This window comes from Cynocephalus volans, chromosome X (assembly GCF_027409185.1).
Source record: "Cynocephalus volans isolate mCynVol1 chromosome X, mCynVol1.pri, whole genome shotgun sequence".
Lineage (NCBI taxonomy): Eukaryota > Metazoa > Chordata > Mammalia > Dermoptera > Cynocephalidae > Cynocephalus > Cynocephalus volans.
In genome coordinates, this window is record NC_084478.1 from 1,870,425 (window position 1) to 1,897,840 (window position 27,416).

The window sequence follows — 27,416 nt, forward strand, 5'->3', positions numbered from 1 at the left end:
ACACAACAAAGTGAGAGTATCCTAAGCCACTACAAGATGTTTCCCCAGGAAAGTTAATTCTCCTGGACAGGAAGAGCTGTCCAGGTTGAGGGCATGACACCCATTCCTTCACAAGAGTATCTGCTGTGGGTCAAATGTGTCCCCTAATAGTTGATGTGTTGGAAACTCGATCCCCACTGTAACAGTGTTAAGAGGGTGGGAAGTCCTATTGTGGTATCTGAAAGGTGGAGCCTTTAAGAGGTGATTGGATCGTGAGGACTGTGCTCTTGTGAACAGATTGATCCATTCATGGAGTCATGGACATGGTTCTGATGGCTTTATAAGGACAGTGAGTGAGCAGGTTTGCTCTCTCTTGCTCAACCCGTTCTCACCATGTGACACCCTGCATTGCTGTAGATTTACCGCCAAGTAAAAGGCTTTCACCAGATGTGTTCCCTGCACTGTGGACTCCCTCACCTCCAAAATGTAATAAATTTCACTTCTTTATAAATGAATGAGTTTCAGGTATCCTACTTTAAGCAACAGAAATGCACTAATACAGTATCCCACAAACAAATTCCTCAGACATCTTTTGGGAAATGGCTCTGTGATTTGTGCTTTGTACCTCCTAGTCTCAGAGTACCTCCACCCAGATAGGCAGAACACAGCTAAATCCCTGCCCCTATATGCTTTCTACAGGAGCCTGACCTCAAAGGCTACTTGTCCAAGAAAGACAGCTGGCCCACAGGGTCTCCCACGTAGAGCAGGCCAGCTTGCTTGCACATACATGCATATGTGTATGTGTATGCATTTGTACGCAAAAGGGTATGTATGTATGTATGTGTGAGTTATGTATGCACATGAAATCTTGTGTGCATTTGCATGTACATTGTATGTGTTCCTGCATAAGTACCTGTAGTTGTATATTCACATGTATTTATAGGTGTATATGCATTTGTGTATGTGTTTATATAAGTATACACTTACTTATATATTTGCATATATGTAAACACACATGCGTTCAAACATACAAACCTGTACATTTTTGCATTTATATATGTAGGGTTCACATATGTATTTGTATACATATATGTATTTGTAAATGTCTATGAATATATATGTGTTTGCTTGTGTATCTATATTGCATGTACATATGCCTGTAAATTTGCATGTATACATGTATATTCACTTGTATATGCATGTGTATGTGTATGTAGCATATGCATATATTATGTCTATGTTTTTGTTTGTAAGAGCACAAATATTTGCCTATGTTTACACATCTATGTGTGCATAGTATCTACAGTTAATTTATCCATCTGAATGTCTTTATATGTATTGCATGCCTAGACATGCATTTTGACTAGTATATGCATTCCTGTATGTTTTCATATATGTGCATATGTTTGCAAATGCATTTTCATATGTGTATGATTTATATACTCATATACACACCTATGTGCATGTCCTAGACACCTCCTAAGCTAACACAACTAATTTGAACAATAATATTTATTAAATGTCTAATACGTGCTAAGGGAGGATTTCTTATTGTTAACCAATAAACTGCACTTGCATTTTTTAAATGGGCAAAGGGACACTGTTGTCATTTCAGTGCTTTGGATTGCTATCCCACATGAGTGAGCATCCATGAGATGTTAACATCTGTCTTACATGAAAAGAGAGAGAGAGAGGAAGGACAGCGGCATTTGGGGAATTGGAAAACCACTCAATACCTCCTCAGTGTTCAGGAGGGGCCATGAGAAGAATGGATCCTCTCCAAGGAGGTGATGGAGTTGATATCCCAACATCTTACACCCAGCCTCACCTTCTGGCAGGAAACAACCTGCCATGAAATCAGAGCATATCACATCAAATGGCACTGCAAACTGTGGGTGCTAAAAGGACATCTAAGTACCTTCTGTTTAAAAGAGGCACTGAGAGAAGCAGGGGGGCCCATTACAGAACAGAAAGCTATTCTATCCACAGCACAGAAACACTGAAAAAGAATCAAACGGTCGGCACTGGTGATAAGGGGTCTACACACATGCAGATCCCAAAAGCCACTGACAAATGCATGGACAGTGATTCATCCCTTTCCATATTCCAATGAGGTAGAGTGGATGACTGCGGATCCCATTGCACACAGACAACATCAATTGCAAAATAAGAAATACGATGCTGCAAAACTGTATCCCTGGCCTTCTCCTGAAAGGACCTTCTTTAACAGGCATGGGTCGCCTTGGTGCTCTGTGCCAATTTATTAATTAATGATGGAGAAGAACTGTACCAAAAACTAGGCTCAGCATGCAAGCATCATTGCTATTTCTCAGGGTTACCACTGAAAGATATTTTTCTTTTCAGTAGAAAAAATAATTTTTAGTGACTGCTTTATCTTAGGAAATTCATCCATTAGAGTTATGAGGAAACGTCTGACGAGAGTAAAACATAAATCCTGTGCAGCTATTAAAAATCTATCAATTTTCAGACATGGGAATAGGAGCCAGATAAATAAAATTATGATGTGAATAAACTATAAATACTCAGCCAGCTCTCCAGGAGGTCTACTATGGATTATTCTTGCTGTTGATAAATGATCTGGTTAACTCAGGAGTTTCCCATGACAGCCAGAAAGAGGCGGTCTGGTTCTATTTTTGACAAACTAGCAAATGAAAAAATATTTCATGTCTGAAGTATTTAATATTTGGAAAACCTTGATTGCTCTCTTTAGGAATAAAACAAGCAAAGAGAAGCACAAAGTCTAGCTTCCCCTGAGACTTGGAGGTCACCTTCGTGGAGCCCTCCTGGGGCTGTTTTCCATGACACCTGGGAAAACAAGCATGTGATTGGTTAATAGATGTCTGGGAGGGACGGTCCTGGGAAAATAGTTTTGGGAAACTCTGCAGACCCTCTGTGACAGTCATGGACACTAACAATACCACTGCTAGGGTCCTTCTCTGAGTCCCCCTGTAGTTAGGAAATCTGCATCTGTTGATGCCAGGACCTCCCAAACACACTTGCACTCTGATTTGCACGCAACAGGGATGCATCCACGTGCAAAAACCAAGGCATTCCTCAAATAAGAAAATCCTCTACTTTTTCTTCATCAAGATCTGTCTTCCCAAGCCACAACACACTGGGCTGGTGATGAATCCATTCTGTCTTCACTGCACCCTCCTGGTTACCACCTGGACAAGAAGCATTTGTCCGTGTGTCCTTCTATCCATCCTGGGTACCACAGAAAGCCCCTTCTCAAGTCCATGGGTTTCCTGGAGCTCCACCATTCTGGGGCATCTCCAAGGAAACCAAGAGACTCTTCTAAGGAGGGGCCCCCTTTCTGCCTTTCTGGGTGGATCTATCAGGCAGCCCTCCAGCCTGGGGCACTGTGGGGCGTGTGCAATGGGTGTCTATTATGGGCACAGACATAGTCCACAGCCCTGCACACATCTCCTTTCCTTGAAGTTTCTGCCTAAACCCGTAGAAGCTGTTACTTCCAGGTCCTTTGCAAGTAAGCTCCTGCCCACAGTGACCCCAGGGGACATGCGTGGCATGGTTGTTCTCAATCAGTCACTTAAAGCCTGCATGGAGACAGGGGCAGCCACAGCCCGGCCAACCTTTTGAAAGATGGAGAATGAAAACATAAGAAGGGAAAAACTCAAAGTGCTATTTCAGTAGATCTTCCTCTAACAAGTGGACTTGTATGACCATCTTCTGGGAATGGTGTTCTGAGGGGCACAGGTGGAGAAATTCCGGAGACGTCAGACTTATGGTACGATCTTCTGTACATTCTACACAACGGTGTTGTCTCATTGCAAGCTGCATTTTCTAGGGCAGGAGATTGCACAGAATAATTATTCATCCAATGTTTGTCTCTTTTGGTGGGGGATGATTTTCATAAGGCCACAGAGGTTTGTTTATCATTGTATTTTTCCTGCCTGTGAAGTATGTAAAGCACAGAGTAGGTAGGTGCAGTAGGCTGAGTAACGCCTCCCAAACATGTCCACATCCTAATCCCCATGTGGTAGACAGAATAATGCCCTGAAGATATCCATGTCCTAATCCCCATGCAGTAGACAGAATAATGTGACCAAAGATGTCCAGGTCCTAACCTCCATGTGGTAGACAGAATAATGGCCCCAAAGATATTCATGTCCTAATCTCTAGAACCTGTAAATATGTGACCTCACATGGCAAAAGGGGACTCCATAGGTGTGATTATATTAGGGTTCCTAAGATGGGTACATCATTCTGAATTATGCAGGTGGGTCCAGTGTAATCAGCAGGGTCCTTATAAGACGAAGGCAGGAGGGTCAGAGTCAGAGAAGGAGACAGGAGGACAGAGCAAAGAAGAGAGAGTGAGGTTTGAAGACGGTATCTTGCTGGCTTTGAGGATGGATAAAAGCACATGAGTCAAGGAAGACAGATAGTCTCTAGAAACTGGGAGAGGTAAGGGAACAATTCTACAGAACCTGCATCTGCCAAGGGCTGAGGAATTCCACACTGCACATGTTGGATTGAGGTGCCTTTGAGACACTGAGCAAAGATCAAAGGTCTGAGCACAGAAGAAACATCTGAATGAGTAAGTCTGGGAAGAAGTGAAACCAAGATGTGGATGGAAGAAGAAAGAGGGAGTGAAAAGTGGGTCTATCAACAAGACTCTTTAGATTTGAATTCAACTTTGTCCTGGTCTCCAGAGTAATTTTATCTTTCTGAAAGCCACAAGTGCTTTGTGCGCCATCTGCTGAGAAAAAGCAAATTGGTGCATTTTAGGAACATCACAGCCATCTCAAATGTTACAAGTGGAGAGTGAATTACATAGTATACCCCAATCATGCAGCTTCTCCTGGTTGCACCATAGAGCTGCATCTACTCCAGCAAATGGGTTTACACACATATTTCTCAACAAAATACTGCTATCAAAGACATCAGATTTGAGATTCATACTTTTTTCTTACTTCCTGTACCAATAGGATGACAGAAGGCTGCAGAAAAGTCCCTAAGATGAAATAGAGTTCTGTTTTGTACATCTCTGCATGAGGGTAAAATGCCACTTTGCCTTGCCATTTCCAAATCGCTCTGTGATGAAGCACTTCAATTACCAATTACAAAGAATGTTAAATGAAATGAGGAGATAAGATATATGGTTGGACAGGATCTCCACAGTAACTCTAGCTCATCTCTATGTTTGGTGATTTATGATATTATAATTCCAGTCACTTATCATACTGATGGATGATCAGCAAAGAAAGCCCATATCTAGTGCTGAGAAACAAAAAACCCACATGGCCATTTACTGGGAAATTACTTATTTTTGCACGCAAATTTAAGGAATAACCATTATGGGAAACTCAAAAAATATTAACAAAGCTCCATAAAGAAGACACAAACATTAAAATCATTCGCAACCTTCCATCAAGAGCCACCAGCATTAATAACATGTTATATTTCTTCCCAGGCTTAGTACATGAAAGTGGTGCTATCTATAGCTCTTCAGGCAGCACCCGCATGTCACAGCAATGTTTGTACACATTTATTGACGTAAGTATATAGTTGGAGTAACACCCTATGTAGAATTTTATATCTCCTGTCTTTCCTTTAAAGTACATTATGAGAATTCCCAGTTAAACAAGTAAATTGAACAGAAACATGTATATCTGACATGCTTCCTGCCTGCCAATCCCATTAATAATAGAGAAAAAGATAAAAACAAAACAAACAAACAAAAAACATTAAAATGGAAAGAAAAGAGAAAAAATGATAGCCACCACATCTTAGGAGCTGGAATCAGATGGAAAAGGGTTATAGCCTTAGTAGGAAGAATGATCTCCCTCTTTTCTTGCAGAATTTGTAAATATTGTACATTAGATAGCAAACAGGATTTTGCTGAAGTGAGATTTTGAGATGGATCTTGAGATGGGAAAATTACCCTGAATTATCTAGGTGTGTAACTGAGTATTAACAAGAGTCCTATAGAAATGTATTCTCTGCCATCTAAAATATGAATAATTTGAGATATGTTTAATGTACTTGAAAGGAAGATGCAGGCTCTTTGCCCTCAGTGTTTGATGTATTTCTATTCTATCCACAGTCTAAGTTTAGTATTTATTTCTAGTATATTTCCATTTCATCTCCAAGTCTGAAAGTGATATGTTCAGTCTAGTAGCACAAATATATTTTGGTACATTTATTATAGCTTCTGTTCTATATATTTATACCTCCTCCCTGGAGAGCGTCCAAACTAAATTTTAGATACAAAAACAAACAAACACAAACAACTTGACTGTAGCAGTAGAAGAAAGTAGGAAGGAGGGGAACAAACATGAGCACCACACTGAGGAAGCATACGTGTTTTCAATGCCCTTAAAAGCTCAGCATGGCTGAAGAAAGGGCTCAGGTTCAGGAGAGCTTTGTGTTGAAGATGGATTGTTGGGGAAGGGTAGATGGTGACCCCACACATATGGTTGAGGGTGTTGGGTGGGGGAAGTCAAGAACCAATTGGTCATGGGAATCTGGAGCCCAAATAACAATGATTCTCATGGGGGTGTGGTAAGGCTCTAATAAAATTATATTTGTGAAAATGTCCAACATTTCATGTGTTCCTAATACGCCTTAGCCCAAGTGAACTAGGCAAAGTGTCAACTCCACACAATGTGTTATCATGCTTAATGTTATTTCAAATTACATATTAAAATGGATTATATACATAACAAAAACCAACCACATCAATAAAATGAAGAAGGGAAAACAAATAGCATAAATATTCATGAAATTCCATGGGAATCCTGCTTTGCTGAAGCACTTCTTCTGCATGCACACTAGAGTTCATTTTTGCATCAAAATTAACCTTTGGCTTGCAGCAATTTCACCAGAACTTACCATTATTGACCAGGACATGGAGAGGGATTTTCTTCATCTTGAACTTCTGAACAAACTGCCGGATGGATTTCATGGAAGCCAGATCACAATATAAAAACTCCACTGGGGAAAAAAAAAATAAAAACAACTAGTTATGGTCCAACTTATCTCAGAAGCTAAGATAAGTTCTAAACAGGCTGACTTCTATCCCACCTCAGAAGCAGCATTGAATTGGAAATTAATAAAGCACAATGAGGTGGACATACCCTAAGGAGAGTTCAGTGAGTTATGCTCTTGCATAGTGTCCTCCCCTTGGGTATGGGTGGAACCTGGGATTGCTTCTAGTCAACAGAACACAGCAAAGATGGTGGAATGTGACACAGTGTCATCACGTTGTCATATCAGACTCCCTATTGCTAGCAGAGAGAGAGAGAGAGAGAGAGAGAGAGAGAGAGAGAGAGAGAGATTCTCCTATAGGCCTTGAACAATTCAGCCAGCGTGTTGTGAGAGAGGCATGCAACAAGAACCTGGGGGTCACCTCAACAACAAGCAAGCATATCAGAACCTCAGACCTATAACCTCAAGGAACTGGATTCTACCAACAACAACTGAGTTTGGAAGAGGATCCTGCGTTCCAGAGAGAAACTCAGACCAGGCGATGCTTTGGTTGCAGCCTAGTGAGACCCTGAGCAGAAGATTCAGCCCCACTGTGCACAGACCCCCAGCCCACGGAATCTGTGAGGTAATAAATGTGAGCTATTCAAAACTGCTATGACTTGGTATTTTGTTAGGTAGCATACATAATGAACACACATAATGATGCAGAAACAAGGACTTCCTTCTTTTTCAGCAGAATAATAAAAGAACTTTAGAGTGTGAATGCCCCAGGGATAACTTTACAAAGTCAGATGGATAGAGAGGCAGCTGGTGTATCAGATGGGCTGAAGTTTTGGAGAGAGGTGGAGTAGAAAAAGACCAAAAAAAAAAAAAAAAGCAAATTTGCATGTATAGTTATCACACCTCAAGGTCTCATGGTTGAAGGAATATGGAAGAAAAATATGACAACAAAAAATCAAACAGAACAAAACAAATCAAAACCAGCTACCACTTGAGAAGGTAGCAGGGACGTCAGAGATCTCAGAGAACAGCCAAGTCCCATTACAGTGAGATGCAAAGGCAATGCCCGAGGGAGGTTGAAGGTACAGGGGATCCTGCTCAGGACTCTCTCTGAGTTCTGAAGGGTGGGGGTGGGAAGCGTGTTGGGGTGGGTGGAAGGGCAGGTCCCAGCAGGTGTGCAGAGGTCTGAGTCAGGTGCTCTCAGGAGGAAGGAGCAGAAGCTGGCTCTGGGATCACGGCAGAGAGAAGAGCCTTACTCTTGAGGGCAGCTGAGGAGTCAGTGGTGCCATTTACAGCCTCTTTTTTGGGTGGTCTCTTGGGAGAATAGGTGTTATTCTGATAGGACTGCTCTTATTTTTGGAAAGTTCGTGTAACTTGCAGAGTCCTGGGTCTGCCTTTCTCCTCATGCCTGTGCAGATGTGTAACAGGCCGATCACCTATTTTATGACATTTCAGCCTGACTGCATAAGCCATATAAGCCTTACTTTCCTCTGTCTTGTGTCTGCCAAAATTATTGCTGAAGCACTGGTCATCCCTCCAGCAAGGAAATGACTCTTCACACATCATGAGAGAAAGAGAAGACTTTCGTCTTTCTTATGTCTAAGGGGAAGAGACGGAAATAATATCTGGATTCATCTGACACAACATCCCTCTCCAGCATGCACTATTCTGAATGAAACAATATCGGGTAGCTGTGACAAACTCATGCAGCATTCTGTTTTCCTTCATTTTCCAGTACTGCAGCACAAACAAGGGGTACATGCGTGCGCATGCACGCGCGCACACACACACACACACACACACACACACACACACACACACACACACACACACACACACACACACACACACACACATCTCCAGGTTCTAATTGCTGGAATCTGTGAGTAGGCTACCTTCCATGGAAACAGGAGCTTTGCAGGTGTGATTAAGGATCTCGAGACAGATTTTTCTGGATCATCCTAAGTGTAATTGCAGGGGTTCTTACAAGACAGAGGCAGAGGGAGATTTGAGACAGACAAGAGAAGCTACATGAAGACGGAAGCAGAGACTGGAGTGATGCAGCCACAAGCCCAGGAACGCCTGGAGCCACCAGGAGCTGGAAGAGGCAGGAAGGATCCTCCCCTGGAGCCTCTGGAGGGAACACAGCCCTGCCACACCTGCATCTCAGACTTCTGTCTCCAGAGTTATGAGAAGATACGTTTCCGTTGCTGTGAGCCACCTGGTTTGTGGTACTTGGTTAGAGCAGCCTCAGGAAACTCATATGGAATAGAAATCTCAAACCGAAAGTGGTATAAATCCTTGGTGACAACCACCCTCCTGTCACTATCACTTATGTTGACAGTGAAATCCTACTGTCTGCAGACAGAAGGTCCTGAGTATTGCTCATGCTCTTTCTGTGTCTGGCACTATTTGGAGACACGCATCACCACACTTGGTGAAGGAGACCCATGCTATGTGCACCCCACACACCACACCCACTGAGGGACAGGTGATCCCGCATCTACAGGTGTTGCTTTTGAGGTTGCAACTGACTCACCCAAGTTTTCTTTATTTCCAACTCAATGGTAGACAATAAACACTCAGACTTATGAAGGCAACCCATTCTACAAAAGAATTTCCTACTTACTCATTTATTTGTTTTCTTCAAACTACACACACAAAAAATTTAATATCTAAATGTCTTACCGCAGGGACAAGTCAGAGATACTTGCAGATTTCTGAAACAGACACTGCCTAAGAGACGGAGTCAAGTGGAGGCTATGATAAGGGAGGCCTGGTACTAAGTTAATCATCAAGTAGAAAAAATTATTTTTGTTTGATGCTTTGGCAAATTTCCAGGCTTAGAGGAGCTGGATGACTTGGTACTTCTTTCTGTACAACATATACACAATGTTGTTGTTATGGATTTAGTTGTGTGCTGCCCAGAATTCATATGTCAATGTCCTAGCCCCCAGGACATGAGAATGTTACTGCTTAGAGATGGAGTCTTTAAAGAGGTGATTAAGGTAAAATGAGGTGACTAGGGTGGGTCATAATCCAATGGGATTTATAAGAAGAGGAGATTAGGACACAGACAAACACAGAGGGATGACCATGTGAGGACACACAGAGAAGACACTGCCTACAAGCCAAGGAGAGACGACTCAGGAGAAACCAGCCCTGCCACACCTTGATCTCACACTTCAAGCCACATCTTGACCTCAGACTTCCAGCCACACCTTGATCTCAGACCTCCAGCCACGCCTTGATCTCAGACTTCCAGCCACACCTTGATCTCAGACTTCCAGCCACACCTTGATCTCAGACCTCCAGCCACACCTTGATCCCACACCTCCAGCCACGCCTTGATCTCAGACCTCCAGCCACGCCTTGATCTCAGACCTCCAGCCACACCTTGATCTCAGACCTCCAGCCACGCCTTGATCTCAGACTTCCAGCCACGCCTTGATCTCAGACCTCCAGCCACGCCTTGATCTCAGACCTCCAGCCACGCCTTGATCTCAGACTTCCAGCCACACCTTGATCTCAGACTTCCAGCCACACCTTGATCTCAGACCTCCAGCCACACCTTGATCCCACACCTCCAGCCACGCCTTGATCTCAGGCTTCCAGCCACACCTTGATCTCACACTTCCAGCCTCCAGGACTGTGTGCTGTTTAATCCAAAGTCTGTTGTACTTTGTTAAGGCAGCCCAAGCTCACTAATCAATGATATCAGATGTAAACTAGGCAGATGGAGGGACATTTGCTGGAGGACTGTAGGTCCTATTTAATATCCCCAATGCCTGGAATTTTCATCTTAGTTTAGAGGCTTAATATCTCCAGGAAGCAACATGGCAGCACAAGGAATCTGCTGGTTTGGACACTGGCAAGATCTGTGACCTGAGAATCGACTCAGCCTTCCTGACTCCCCATCACTTCTTCTGTGGAGGGGAGAGATCAGAATCAACTTCAGGGCACGGTGCTGCCACTCAAAGAGAAAATTTATATGAATCATGGGTCCACAGAAAGTGCTTAATAAATGCTGGAGAAACACACCAATCATTACATATTAGTCCTTTGCTGAGACGGGCATGTTTTCATCAACCACCTTTCTAGAAGCTTTTAAAGACTGTGCAATCATAGATGCAACATTTGGCCTCATGGCTGTCTGGAGCTATTGCTCTGAATTCTGAATTCTATTCTCTGTGTTGTCACAGCTGGCTTTTTTGAGGATGGTTCCTGCACCCCAAACACCAGCACCTACTGCACACACCTCTCAGGTGGAGCTGCGGCTATGAGGTTTTGTTGTTTTATGGTTAGACACTTCGAATATCATAACACCCAACAAGGAGCCAAAAGTGGTAGCTTGAGAGTGGTACATATTTTGGAACATGTGCTTTCACCTTCACTTGGGAGGGACATTTTAAGATAATCTACCTTCCTCGGCTTCTTTGTTATGGAGAATGGAGCCTATGTGTGCCAAGTTATTGGCCATCAAACACAAGACAGTGTGCATTTTCAATATTCTCCTTTAGGAAATACAATGAGGGGACGGGTATCACCATGAACTGTCTGCCACAAGATACGTTCAGAAACTGAGAATAAATGTTCAGAAATTTAAGAAGAAATTGATAGTGATTTTATGTTTGCTGAATCTAGTGATTTAAAAAGAGCAAGATTGGAAGCTTCTATTTTGCATGTTTTTTTTTAATGCATTTTTCTGCTAATTCATTTCTCCTGCATCTACAACAGTATCAGTCTGCTACAGACGAGGGAAAAGGGAGTTTTGCTACAGACTAATTGGAAAGCACTGTTGTTGAGCACAGAGCCATCTGGAGTGGGATTCCCAACGTACTGCTGTAATTGTCCCCTAAAACACTCATGGAGACACAGGGCAAAGGAAATCCCAAACTACTGCTATCAACTGGAGCCAATAATGGAAGGATTGGTGGACAGACACAGTCAGTTTCCTAGGACTCTTTGGGGACTCCATCCCCGACAGTAGGAAACATGCCAGAGAAGGAATAGGGCAGGAGGCTTTACCCACCATGGGCAGGGGCACCATGACTGACCACCCCCAGGACACGGGAAATCACACCTGCTGGGGGCTCCAGGCTGCATCTCTCCCTGAGGGTGCAGTGAGAGGGGCCAGGGTGACTAACACAGCAGGGTTCCTGAGGAAGAAGATGTTTTCATTCTACCTAGAGTGATACTCTCATGTCTATTGGAGTACTTTAGAAAAATAGAAGCTATTATGTTTTGAGAGCAGTTGGCCCTCTATATCTGTGGGTTCTACATCTGTGGATTCCACCAACCATGGGCCAAAAATATTCAAAAAGAAATACTGTAACTGCAATGAACATGTACAGACATTTTTTTTCCTTGTTTTTATTCCTTCATGACTATTGACATTGTGCCAGGCATTATAAATAATCTAAAGACGATTTCGAAAATACAGGAGGATTGCCTAGGTTATATGCAGATACTGCACTATTTTATATCAGAGACTTGAGCACCTGTGGATTTTGGTGTCCAAGGGAGGTCCTGGAACAAATCCCCCATGGATACCGTGGGATGACTGTATTCAATGTACCCCAAGAGGACATGAAATAAAATGTCTGCTGTGTAGGTCACCGCGAAAGATGAAGTGTACCAGTTGTCCACAGAGCAAAAGCAGGAGACCTAGGAACCAGCTAGGGGACACAGCTTGAGACAGGAGTGTGCCCAGAGTTGCTGGTCAGGATACAAAATTAAAATGGCAGCCGCCTACTGGAAGACCACACTCAGAGTGGAAGAAAAGTAGACTTCTTACGAATCTTGATTGTGGACATGGAGTATTTAAAAGTGGCAATTAAAATTTTAAACAACAGTCATCAGCCAAGCAAGCAGAGTAGGCATGGCCCTGCTGAGAAAAGACAGCAATCATTCAAGTCTACCACGTGAATGTGACAATCAGGATCATTGCCTATTGACCAAAGGATCCATTGCTCTGAAGCTATGATAATTATATCCCCAAAGCATTCTTTCCAGAATAAAACTACCTCGAACTAGGAATTTCTCAAGAAATTTTAGGTAGGCACGGAGAAATGAAAAGCACCAAAACTGCTGTGTGAGAATAGAAGATTCATCTCTGAGCACTGGACAAATCAACAGACAAAAATAATAATAATAAAAAAATACAATGCCTTGGTGGAGGCTATAGAAAATATACTTAAGAAGGGTGAAAATGCAAAATTATAACAGGAGAGAGTATACCGTATGAAGGTTGTTTTAAAAGTACAGGTTCCTGATTTTTTCCGTCTAAATAATATGCTAAAATTATACCTAAAATGTGAAAAATCTCAAGGAGGTAAATACTTTTCAGAGAAAACACTAATGATTAAAATCTAACCAAGGAAATTAGTTCTAATTAGACCAATGGATATAGGAGAAATAAAAAATTAAAAAAAAATAATGAAACGATGGAATCCAGAAAAGAAGGAAGGTCTGCTAATGGTATTTCAGCAAATTCTTTCAGACGCTGAAAGGACAGAAAATCCAACCCTTAATGACCGATCCAGAACACAGGCAAAAAGAGGGTGAGCCAGTTGGTTTTGCCAAGTTTGCCTTGTTCTGATATAAAATCCAAAAAAAGGCAGCCTGGGAGCGGGGTAGGGGGCACCCCTTGACCAGTCGTATTTATATACACAAACAAAAAATTCATAAACGGGAATGTAAATTAAACAAATCTCCTGGATAAACAAAAGGAAGTGTATTTAACACTAGGAAAAAAAAAAAAAAAAGTAACTTCCAGAAAGGCTGTCCATTCAGAGATGTTTCCTGCCAAGAAAGGATTCCTAGAATTGATTTCACTAATCTCACTATAACCACTCCCCCCGCCACCCCACCTTGTAGCCTGACCTGGCTAATTTTAGGACCACCATGACCCTGAAAGTCAAGAGGCATTGTTTGTGGGGACGGGGCTCAGCTGAGAGCAACCTCTCCCAACACCAAATGTATCCCCTGAGCCGGTCCCCCAGTTTCAATCTGTACCTCTTTCTCCCTGATGAATCCGAAACTCAACTCTCCTGCAAAGCAGAAACTGCCTCTGCAAACAGAGCAGCCAGTGGACACCCGTCCCTATACCTGGGGGTAGCAGGAGCTGTTCTGCTGCACAAAAAGCCAGATTCTCAGAGCCAACAGCCAACACTTCCCTGCCATGCAGTCCCTCGGGCAGGGATGCAGGTAGTGGTGGTATTTTCCCCTCTCTTCCTTCCAGAGGGAGGAAACAGGACTGCCCTAATTGCTGGAATTTGCAAGAAGTACAGCTGTGTAGTTATCACTCCCTTCTTGTCCCATTTTCATATATTTAAATAAAGGTGACCCACAGGTATCTCTTAGCTATGATGCATGGACTAAGCTACCCAGTTGAGACCTGAAATTCTATTTTTTGTGTATGAAGGAGGTAGGAGCCTGTCCCTAAAATCAACTAGGAAAGGAGATGAAGAAAGATTTGTGTGTGTGTGTGTGTGAGAGAGAGAGAGAGACAGACAGACAGACAGGCAGCAAGAGAGAAAGAGAGAAAAGACAGGGATAGAGAGACAGAGAGAAGACAGAGAGAGAGAGATATTCCTAGAATGGAGTGAGGAAATTAAATAAGTGGGTGAATGTTTTTATTCTCCTGTGTTTGTTACGAATGTCCTTCTATCTAAACACTTGGGATATAAGACTACAAGTTATGTTTTCCTAGAATATAAGGCTGTCCTTGGAAACCAACTTTCGGATAAGCTGCACAACACGAGCCATCCAGCCACCTGGAGACAGCTGCAGGCTTTTTGAAACACCACACAGATTTACTTCCAGACTATTAAAAACAATGGCAAGCTTACCTAAGCTGCACTGTCAATGACAAGAAGTATTTCTAACACGGTGCAACAATGAAAATGATAAACATATCGTTACAGAGAAGAAAAGAGTGCTACTTTCTTATTTTCTGATGATTATTATTTCAAACCAGAGCGTACATTTTATTGTGCAACACACTATCTTTGATGATTAATTTTAAAAGGAGCAGACTGTAACAACCCAGCCTGTTACTGTCAGCATCCAAGGACCTCGTGCCCTGGTCACTCAATTCCCTCGGGGCCTGCTCCATGTGTTCTACCTGTGTTGGCCTCTGTCATTTGGCAGGTGACACCAGTGGGCACAGCCAGAGAGGGAAAGCTGCGCATCTTGTGGAACTGCTCACAGATCCACTTTGCTTAGGTGAATGTGTTTATATGCACTTCCATCTCCCACGGCTTTAATAGTTGGAGATGACTGTCCCTCGTTTCTCAGCTTTCAGTATAGTGTTCTTATGGTTCATACTTCTATATTCTTTTGTGTGTTTGTTTGTTTTTGTTTTCTTTATTGAAACATAATTGATTGTATATATCTGTGGGATACAGCACTGGATATCATTAGCTGTGTGCAACATGGGATGCTCAAATCAGGATAATTAGTATATTCAACATTATACAATGTATTCCTTTTTCTAAACCCAAGGTGTCTGGCCCAGGAGATCCAATGTTCTCTTAAAATAACCAGCCTGAGGGGCCGACCCCGTGGCGCACTCGGGTGAGTGTGGTGCTGGGAGCGCAGCAACGCTCCCGCCGCGGGTTCGGATCCTATATAGGGATGGCTGGTGCACTCACTGGCTGAGCGCAGTGTGGCCGGTCACAAAAAAAAAAAGCAAAAAACAAAAAAAAAAACAGCCTGAGAGCACAATCCTCTCTCTCTGTGACCACTTCCACTTCAACTCATCCTTATCAAGTAAAGCTGAGGTCCTCAAATGACACGGATTCCCTCTGTACAGAGAGATATCATCAGGACACATGTGTTTGCCACCCTGAGGAAGGTTCATTTCTTTAGTTTTTCATTTCTTTCTGTTTGGATACCCAGACTACCAAACCCTCACCAAAAGCCACCCTAAATGCAAAATTGAGTAGCGCAAGCATTAAAACAACCCCCCTTCCTCAAAAATAAAAGCCCCCAAATAATGTAAGTAAAAAGCCCAAGCCTTGGTACGATTTTTTGTTGAAATTTATGAAATGTTTATATTGCAGATTATAAAAATTTTTATGGCTCCCAAATATATTCTAGAAAATGAAATTCAAGTGAGAATACACACTTCCTGCGGGCCACTCCTCATTCTGCTCCTGGAGCCTCTGCTTGAGGAACCGTTGTATCAGCTAGCGCTGCTGTGTAACAAATGACCCCAAAGTTACTGGCTTAAAAAACACCCATTTGTAACTTCACAGTTCTGTGAGTAAGAAGTCTGCTGGGTCTGTTCTCCACTCAGGGTCTCACAAGGCTGGAATTAAGGTGTCAGACAGGGCAGGGGTGATGTCTGTAGATCAGGATCTTCTTCCAGGCTTGTTCAATTTGTAGATAATGTTCAGTTCCTTGTGACTGTGAGACTGAGGTCTCATTCCCCTTCTGGCTATCAGCCAGGGGTGACTCTCAGCTTCAAGTAGCCACTGAAAGCTCCTACAGCAACCTTAGCTCATTAAGACATGGCAGTTTGCTTCTTCAAAGCCAGGAAAATAATCTCTGCTGCTATTTTGAGTTTCTTTTAAGGGGTCAGCCATTTAGGTCAGGCCCACCCAGGAGGATCTCTTGTAATTAACTCAATGTCAATTGATTTGGGGGCTTTAATTGCATCTGCAAAGACCTTTCACCTTTGCCATACAGTATACCCTAATCACAGGAGTGAATCTCATCACATTCTCAGATCCCACCTACACTGAGGGGGAAGAAATTATACAAGGCATGTACACCAGGGGGGCAAGAATCTTGGAGACATCTTTACATATTGCCTACCATACTAGACATCAGAGATCCTTTATTTGGGGTTCCATCTACAGGGCACTCTTAGAACAGGAGATCCTTTTGTTTTTGCTCTTTACTCTAGGTGGAGTTGGGGGGGAAAAGAATTTCATTATAACAATCTAAAGAAGGTATGTATCGGAATCAACCCTGAGTGTAGCTGGCATTGTGCAGTCATTATTTATCACAAAAAATGTGAGCGTGCAAAACACATGCTTATTAATGTTGCAAGTTCAGAGGAAAAATTTCTCCCTTTTTTGTTGAAAGAACATCTATCCATAAAATCCCCCAAACACTTAAAATGTGAATTATTGGTTGGATCTGAAGTTGCAATCACAGGCACGTGAATGAGTGAGTCCACGCTACTGGTGGCAATCTTAACTGTGGGAAACAGGACTGGTGGGACATTCTCCCCACGCAGATTCTTAACTTTGTTGATCAAATCACAAAGACTCAGTTTTTCAGGGTTTGACTATTCCCTTAAAGCAATAAAACACCCAAACTGGCTATACTTTATATCAATGCAACAGTAGTAAAACATTGCAAGGACTTGCATTTCTATTTGGGTTGAGACACTTTTTTTTTTTTTTTTTTGGTTTCAATTGCCTTGTTTATTTATTCTGCATAATTCTTCAGCATCTGAATGAACTGCAGCTATGTTGGTATTCAGATGGCAAAGGCACCAAAGTTACCGAACCCAGCCACTAAGTCACATGTAGAAGGAGCTTTCATGAAGGGTACCCAGGCTGCCTGAGCCCTCTGAGGATGACTACTCTTGCCAAAGCAAATGCACTCAAAGCTGGGTCCTCAGTGATGAGCTGAGACTGTCCCGTTAAGTAGGATAAAAAAGTACAATAGAGTAGAGAGAACAGCGTGCCCGAAGGCAAAGAGCCCTCGAACACCATGACATGTCCAGGCAATGGTGAGAGGCTTCATGAAGCTGGAGCTGCGTCAACCAAGGGGAGAGCAGTAACTGACAAAGACAAAGGCATAGAGCAGACTGGACACATTGTGCAGGCCTTCACAAGGGCAGTTTTCAATTCCACAGCAGAAATCCACCTAATGGGATAATGTAAAGTTAGCATTTACAATCTGAAAAGCATGGTAGAGGCAGGTAGAAAAAATGAATAGGGGTTTCCAGAGGGAAGGGTCCTCTTGGGGTGCCTACTACAATAATCCAAGCAAGACGTGATGCAGAACTGAAGAGGCTCACACATGTTTGTTAAGGTACCCCTCAAGCAAGCCAGACCCATGCAATTGAATGTTGCAATGGGGGTAGGAGGGTGGTAAAGAACGGAAACCGAGTGGGGCTTTGAGGATTCCTCCAGACTTCTTCATTTTGAAGTCTAGGTGGAAAAGGATGTCATTACCATGACAAGAGATACAGGAGGTGCTGAGATAAAGAAGAGGAACCTCACTCAGAAGTGCTTTAAAGGACATCCAGGTCAAGTAGAGGAACACCTGGTCTCTAACCAGGAGGAAACACATCAATCAGGATCTCACACGTAACCCTCTGAATGTGAAGATGAGGCTCTGGGGGGGCAGAATTGGAGATGGTTGTGGCTGTGCCACCAAGAGCCTGACAGTACCAGGTCTCAATTTTATTTTAAAGAATATCCCATGAAGGAGGCAGACCGAAATGAACACCTACTCTGCACGGTGTTTGTCTCTGAGGCTGTGATGTATGTCACGAAGGAAAAGATCGAAGCATCCCGGTTTTATTTGTCCCTCTCAGAAAGTACTGCACGACCTTGCCCTGACTCTGGCAGCAGCACTTGCAAGAGACCTCATGCTCAGATCTGGGAAGGAGGCTGTGGCATCTGTAGGGTAATGACTGTCACTTTGCTGGGGTGCCACATCGATTTTCTGCATCATCTGTTAATAAAGACTGTTAAATCTTTCTGAAGAATACACAACATCAAGACACAAAACCTGTTTTGTTTTCCTCCAAATGTCAGCAGTTTTGCCTGACGGGGGACTTCTTTTACACAGATGATTGTTTTTTACAACCTTGTTACCCCCTTTATCCAAGAAAGTTTCCTTCTGCATAACACAGCTGAGAAACTTCCATGAATAGCAAATTCTGGCTAGAGCGATGGGATTGAAGAAGTCTTTGCCATAAGCTACCTTAGAAGACGTTTAGCACCAATGTAGAATGCAGGACCCCCAAAACTGCATGAAAGATTGAACCCACAAAAGAAAAGAGCTGAATCCTCTTGCATCCCGTTGGCCTCCAAATTTGGTTTGTAATTTGGATGGGTTGAACTTTGTCCCTCCAATAAGATAGGTTGGAGTCCTCATACCTGATCCCTATGAATGGTGCTTTATTTGCAAATAGGATCTTTGCAGATGTAATAAAACTAAGACGAGGTTTTTAGAATGGGCCCTATTCCAGTATGCCTGGTTTCCTTAAAAGAAGAGGGGACACAGACACAGAGGAGAAACCAGAGAAGACGGAGCCAGAGACTGGAGTGATGCAGCCACAAGCCCGGGGACACCTGGAGCCACCAGGAGCTGGAAGAGGCAGGAAGGATCCTCCCCTGCAGCCTCTGGAGGGAGCTCGGCCCTGCCACACCTGGACCTCAGACTTCTGCATCCAGAACTGGGAGAAGATGAATTCTTGTTGTTTTATGCCACCCAGTCTGTGATGCATTGTTATGGCAGCCCTTAGAAAGGCATATAGTGATTCAAGGAAAAACAAAAAGACAAACCTGAAATTCTGACAAGTTCATCTCGTTCTTTAGGAAGCATTAATAACTTAGCATCAATGTAGTCTCAAGTTAAAGGTTTATTCTACACAGATCATAGAAGTATTCCAATATTTAACACTTTATATTTTAAATAGTTTAATAACAGTTCATGAAATAACATTTATTAGTTTAATAGTGTTTAATATTTTAATTCACATGTTCAAATAAAACTACAAAATAGATATCTTTGTTTTTTCAAATGCCTGTGGCACTATCCAAAAGAGTTCAGATTAGTTAATTTTCTTATTAATATTTTGTTTCATTGCTGCCTTAATCAAAGAAGAAATAAGTCGTAGGTATACCTGTTCCCCAATGTTCATCGCAGCACTATTTACAATAGCTAAGAGTTGGAACCAGCCCAAATGTCCGTCATCAGATGAGTGGATACAGAAACTGTGGTACATCTACACAATGGAATACTACTCTGCTATAAAAAAGAATGAAATACTGCCATTTGCAACAACATGGATGGACCTAGAGAGAATTATATTCAGTGAAACGAGTCAGGCACAGAAAGAGAAATATCACATGTTCTCACTTATTTGTGGGAGCTAAAAATAAATAAATAAATACCCAAATAAACTGGGGGGGGGGGGAGGGAAGAAGACACAACAATCACAATTCCTTGAAGTTGATGCAACAAGCAAACAGATATGAGGTTGTTGGGGGGAAGGGGGGAGGGAGGCTTCGGTGATGGGCCACAATAATCAACCACATTGTGTATTGACAAAATAAAATAATAAAATAATATTTATATAATTCAAGAGACTTTGAGAATATCACTACATTCTTAAAAATTGCATGAAAGCACACACCTCAGCCTGTGTGTCTGTGAGTATGTGTACGCACACGTGTGTACGTGTTTGTGTAGTGTGTTTTGATGTTGATGTGTGTGTATGCATTCTGCTAATGACCAAGACAGCTGATGACTCCAGACAAAATGGGAAAGACAATATAAACATGGGAAAATAAACAAGGTTATATATGTTTTTTTGTTCTATTCTGTAACATTTGGTTCTGCTTATTATTAAAGGGTATTTAGATAGGAGATATTAAAAATAATTTTTGAAAATTCTGGGGAAACCAGCTCAAACTTTGAGATAAAGCAGGTGTTTTCCTAAGATATGATTTAAACTATAATATATTTAAGCTATGTGTGTTATATCTATGACGAGTTTCAGCTATTTCATACATTAGGTATGCTGTACTACGTGTGGGTTTGTGTATATGCACATGGGGTGTAGTTGGACCCTGGAGTGACATGATGTAAGTTCATATCCCAGCTCCGGTACTTGCAATTTGTCTATAATTTGGAAATTACTTAACCTCTTTGTGTCTCTGTCCTCATCTATAAAATGGGCATAATAGTAATCCCCTCCTTATAGGATAGCTGTGGAGATTAAATGAATTAATACTGAAAAGCATTTAAATAGTGCATGACATCAAATACCTACTTAACACATGTCAGCTCTCTCACACACACACAAATACAGACGTATGAGAACATTTACATAACTATGCAGTTATATTACATAGTATAGCCAATCTGCATTATGTACTTACACATATAAAGTTAGACTGCAGTGCAATATTAATTCAAGATATTTTCCTCATGTGAGCAACTCAAGAATTTTACAGAATTATGAAGGCCAGTGAGCACAGAGAAAAGTTGAAAAGATGTGAGAAGGAATAAAATATTAGGCCCCAAATAATACTGTATGCAACCAGTATTGATTTGTAATTTTTAAGGGGAAAGAACCATATCCTAAGAACCTAGACAAGAGAAATCAAAGAAAAAGAAAAGAAAAGAAAGAAAGAAGTACAGAAAGAAAGGAGAGAAATCAAAGAAAAAGAAGGAAGGAAGGAAGGAAGGAAGGAAGGAAGGAAGGAAGGAAGGAAGGAAGGAAGGAAGGAAGGAAGGAAGGAAGGGAAGGAAGGAAGAAAAAACAAAAGAAAGAAAGAAAGAAAAGATAGGAAAAAGAAAAAGAAAAAAAGGTGGAATTGCATTTTTCCATCTGGTGTCAGATCTAAACAGACCAAAACATGCAATATGTGTACTAAAAAAGTATTTACTCATTAAAAAAAAAAAAAAAAAAGTCATGGTTATTTTTTAAGAAATTAATTCCTTATAATTTCCTCATTAATAATTATCTGCCAGTTTTTTAAAGATATGCAATTAAAATGCTCTCATTTGTCATATTAACGACAAATGAACTTGGCTTTTTTATGTCTTTTCTTCCTGCCTCCAGCCAATATGAATGGCCTTGTTTATCCAGTCTTCACAGTGCTCAAACAGCAATAAGATTTACAGCAACAGTGTTCCCCAAATACAGAAACATGCTGCTGTAGGTCACCTGCTCCAAGCAAAGAAGCTGTAGTCCCTCCAAACATTTATTTTTACAAACGTTTCCATCACCTGGGCATGAAGACACTTTATCTTCCCCAATTTACTGGCAGGCCGCAAACACGGGGATGTGAGGATGTCAGGTCTTGAGACTGGCTGTTCCGGAGCTAGTTTTTAAATCTACGTCCCCAAGTCAAGCCACAGAATTAAGTATATGTCAAACACTGAAACGTGCCGACCGCCAGCTTTGTGTCTTTTTGGATCATGGATCTCTCCAGCAGGGAGGCTGCGAGCCTACACGACGGTGGTTTGCATCTTTCATTCTTATTTAATTTTAGAACCTACTTCTGCACCTGTTTCTAATACAAAGCTAATGATTATCCATGGAAAAGCCTCACACTGACTGGTTCTGATCGTGTAAGGAGGTGTTGCCACGTCCACCCACGTTGTCGAGTTTCAAGTGTACTTGAAAAAAATTGAAAGTCGGAATAAACATAGCCTCATATTTCCCAGTGTCGCAACCCCAGGAAAATGCATTTGGATGGGTTTAGGTACCGACAAATCCTATCAGAATTAATTTTCTGGTGCAAAATCTTTAAGTGGTGTCATGAGAGACCTCAACAGCTGCTATGTCCTCAGAAGAGCATTCTCCTTCTATTACTTTCGAGTGGTTTACTGCAAAGTGTTAGAGTTATCTGAATGATGGAAATCTTTGGGCACTAGAGGATGAGTTCCACTCAGGGTTGGTACATTCTAGGAGACATGCATTCCCTCTTTCTCTCCCTTCACCTTCCAATGAGGAAATTAAAAAAAAAAAAAAAAAAAAAAACATGGTGTTCTTCAAGCAGAGCATCTGCATTTTTACTCATAGGTATTTATGAAGCTCCACATTTATGACAGGTGCATTGGCTAGACACTAGGGCTTTACATAAGTAACACCTAGTGGTTACTCGTGGGCACCTGAATGACCCATGGCACGCTCTATAGCCCATGACAACCATCTACTGAAGGGCCATGGACTCAAAGAGAAAGCTTTCTTTGGGGAATCCAGAGACAGTTGCACTGAGTGGTTGCCTGAGAATTGGAGCCCCCATGATGCTTTTGGGTCCTGTGGTCCAAGCACCATCTTGGTGTCCTTCAAGCTATCCAGCTCCAGCAGAGCTGAGGAGGATCTGAGTTTCCCACAGCCGGGGCTATTGCCAACAGGACGGTGTTGTTGACAGCAATGCTAGTAGATGTCCACTTCCGAACATCATGAGCACTGACTGTGGTCTAAGTCTGTGGGTGCATCGCTCAACTTGCCATGGTCACCAGCGATGACCAGGACAGACAGGTGGATACAGCGATGCAATCTCTACCTTTGGAAAACCACCTAGGAGATTCTACTGAAGACCACACTGAGCACACCCTGCCTGGACTGTCTCCCATGGCTACTGAATAAATCACTGGGAAAGTAAACCTGTAAAAAAGCACCAAATAGCTGTAAAATACAGGTTGAACATCCCACATCCAAAACTCCAAAATTCAAAATGCTTCATAAGTGAAAACTTTTGGGGCGCTGACATGACGCCCAAAAAAATTCTCCTTGGAGCTTTTGGTATTTTGGATTTTCAGATCTGAGATGATCTATTGGTATACATAATGCAAATATTTCAAAATCCAAAATAAGTCTAAATTCTGAAATACTTCTGGTCCCAAGGCTTTTGGATGAGAATCAGCCTGTATCATTGTTTTGTCACATAAACATAATACACAGACCTGTATTCTCAACATTTAACCTATGAATGACATTAATATGACCTTCAAATCCTAGACCCCAAGGAAATGTTCTTTAGTTTTTTTGTCGTCCTGAGTTACCTTTGCTAGAATCCACTAAGCAAACACTGCATACCCACCTGATATACGTATTTTTAAAAACATGCTCAGTAATCAATGGACCATGCAGTGACCAGCTCATGGTGCCTGCACTCCCAGAGAAAATGTTCTTGTTGAGACCATGAACACAGCAAACCCCAGTAGATAAGAAAGGAAAAACAATCCAAGGGCAAGATGCAGGTGACTGGCATAGGGCTAAGGCAGCACCACTGTGATTTCAAAAGTATAGATATGGAAGTCAACCAAAGAGGAAATATCGGAAACCTGTCTGTCAAAGATGACCCAAGGAAAGAGCAAAGAGAGAGGGAACAAAAAGAATGAGAAAATGTCAGTGCTTATGGGGAAGGAAGGTGAAGAGGTACGACACAAGGAGCCCACAGGGACAACGCTGAGGGACCAGCAGACTTGGCAGATGGACGAGAGGCTCTGGAAATGTCCAGCCATAGGTTGCAGCCCAGGATCCCACTGGGTAGTTGTACCCTTCAACCTGGAAAAGCCTGGGTTTTCTCATCTGTGAAGCTGGACTGAAAATAGACTGGACTATTGGGATGTTATTGTCACGTCGTGGAAAGTTAGTAGCATTACACCTGCCATTCACTAAGTGCTCAATCACTATTTTAGGAATTTTGCCAATCCCTGTTTTTATTATTAAGAAGGATGGTGTGTTGTCAGGAGATGCAATGTAGAAGATTCTTGGCAAGGTGCTGGGGATTGAATGTCTCCCCACAACTCACTGAAGCTTGGGTTAAAAGTGTCCCCCCAAAAGTTCATGTGTTGGAAACTTGACCCCCACTGGAATAGTGCTAAGAGGGTGAGAAATCCAATTGTGGTATTTGAAAGGTGCGGCATTTGAGAGGAGATTAGAGTGTAAGGACTGTCCCCTCATGAATGGGTTCATCCATTCATGGAGTAAGGGGCATGGTTATGATGGCTTTATAAGGATAGCAAGTGAGCAGGTTAGCCCATTCTCACCACGGGGTACCCCAAATCACTGTACAGAGTTGCCAACAAGAACAACCTCACAAGATGTTTTCTCTAGACCTTGGACTTCCCAGCCTCCAAATGGTAAGAAATAAATTCCATTTCTTTATAAATTACCCAGTTGCAGATATCTTGTTATAAGCAACTACAATGAACTAATACAGAAGGCCACAACGATGTTCCCAAAAGGTGTGGGAGAAAAGAACAAAGACTGATTCATTGAACAGTCTTGATGAGGTCCAAAAGAGCAAGCAGCTTCTAAGAAAGGCATTGAATGCAAATCACGCTGGAGAAATATGTCAGGAAGGGGAGAGACAGTCAAAGGCAACATAGCAGAATATTTTAACAGTGCTTTTAAAATTAGGTCGTTAATTGGCCCAGTGAGCTCTCAGCTGGGTAATGGCACGAGAGGATTAATCACCCTGTGCCAGCTGCAATTCTGGGTAAACATATAATACTATAAACTTGTATTGCCACACGTGGGTAGAAAAGAAACAGTGACACCATACATTAGAAATACAATCTATGTTTTCTTTCCAGCTGCCTCTCTCTAGGGCATAACACACCATCTAGCGACAGCCCAATCCAGCCACCCGTCAACTCCACCATGTATTTACCCTGAGTTTGATTTTATGTACCAGCCAAGACACTAGGATTTTCACCCACTGAAATATAGTAAGAACATTCAACAGCAAGGTTTCCTTCAGATAACCAGCGTGGTAGCTGCAAGGTTAAAAATGGTACACAAAGGACTTAAACTTTTACCTGATTTGGCGAGGAAGGCGATCAATCAAAAACTCAGGAAGACAAGTTTCTATACCAGTGTCCTTGTTACTATCACCTAACATCTATCAATTTAGAGTGTACTCTGTGGTAGGCACCATATGAAGTGTGACACACACACACACACACACACACACACACACAAACCAAAATGACTCAATTAACAAAAATTGGCATGAGAAAACTAACATGGAGACTTAGCTTCATTTTATTTTGTAGGAAAACAACTAAACAAGAATCACCACCAAGAACTAGGTAATAGTCCCCTCCTCGTTTCTTCGCTACCTTACTTTATTGCCCTTTAAAACAAACGTAATAATCCTCTCAGCACCAATGTTGAAATTCACATTGGTGAAAGGGAGTTAAATGGTTTGAAAAGTGTTATGCAGTTTACAGTATTCCTTTTCCATTTCCCCTTGGTGCTGGTGTTTACAGAATAACTTACGTGCATATCGGATTGTTACTGAAGAGTCACTAGCCCAGTCTTGCTACCTCTAAAAACATTTAATTTGAGCAGCTGCTTACTGAGCTCAGGCTATGTGCTACGTGCTAGAAATCCTCTACATATTTTTTTCAATAAGTTTTAACTTAATTTTTTATCAGCATATTCATTTTTACAAGTCATAATTATTCTTTATGCCCCTTATCTGACCAATCACTCCCCACCTCCCTTTACTCTCCCCCCCCCCATCTCCAGTATCCTTAGGGCTGTTCACTCTTTCTGAAAGTTGAACATATTATGGTGGTTCCTGTCTTTCTTTCTACTTACGATTGTGGTCTTTTCTTTCTCTATTTTTTAACTTTTTTTCTTTCTACCTAGTTTTCTTTCTTTCCTTTTTTCTTAGCTCCCACTTACGAGTAAGGACATGATATTTCTCCTTCTGTGTCTGGCTTATTTCACTTAACATAATTTTCTCCAGGTTCATCCATGTTGCTGCAAATGGCAGAATTTCATTCTTTTTTATGGTTGAGTAGTCCCATATTCATTGCAGCTCTATTTACAATAGTCAAAATATGGAACCAACCTAAATGTCCATTGACAGACACCTGGATAAGGAAAATGTGGTAAATATACCCGATGGAATACTACTCTATGTTCTTAAAGTTGCTGCCAGCTTTTCCTTCAAACATCTCTAATCAAACAACTCTCACCTTCCTTTGTCCCTCACCACCTCAAACCATGCCTTCCTTGCTGGTCCCCTATAGTAATCACCCAGTTGGAACAACATGGTCCAAACTTCTAGAACACTCCACTCCATGGTACACACTGGATCCTTTCTGTCCCCAAACACACCAGAAGCCCTCTTGCCCCAGGACCTTTGCACATGCTGGGCCCCTCATCTGGAGCATCTGCTGGTGGACATCTGTGGAGTAACATATATAAAGCAACATTTATAAAGCAAATGTATTTCACAGCGCCTAGCTTCCAAGGTCCTGTAGTTTCAGGTATGGCCTAACTTTTTAAAATTATACATAGAAATGTTAAGCTTGCAAAAGACAGGAAACTTTCCCCAGGCTAAAGTCTCTGTTGTAGATAAAGAATTGTAACACAGCAAATTGCTGGGTCTAAGGACAGACGTCTTTGGTGCAGATTAACCTACTGATTGATATGTTCAGAAAGTTACTTGATTGTTATGTAAATATACTGAGGAAATTGCTGCAGGAAAAGAAAATGTTTGCTAAGAACAAGCATTTGTTGGTGGATTAACGACTTTGTACAATTAATGAGTGTTGCCATGACAATTATCTTACTGTTCTTTTTGTAACCACCTATGTTCCTTTTCTGTAACTTTCTGCCCTGGAAAATAAATACTGGGAGAAGACCCCAGTCCAGTGTTATTTTTCCAAGGAGGAATGCCTCTCTCTTGAGGGTTCCCAGAAAATTAACCCCTTTCGGGGCT

The 27,416-nt window shown here is 41.9% G+C and overlaps 1 protein-coding gene across 6 annotated transcripts in view; it reads right to left on the reverse strand.

The window, feature by feature from the left end:
* Positions 1-27,416, reverse strand: part of DHRSX (dehydrogenase/reductase X-linked) — a 284,280-nt gene that overhangs the window by 124,981 nt on the left and 131,883 nt on the right. For all 6 annotated transcript variants that reach the window (XR_010022421.1, XR_010022420.1, XR_010022422.1 and 3 more), the window contains exon 4: positions 6,856-6,957. Coding sequence is in view for 1 of the 6 variants with exons in the window: in XM_063084345.1 (XP_062940415.1) it covers positions 6,856-6,957 (102 nt within the window). In the remaining 5 variants the exon portion in view is untranslated. The remainder of the gene's footprint in view (positions 1-6,855; positions 6,958-27,416) is intronic.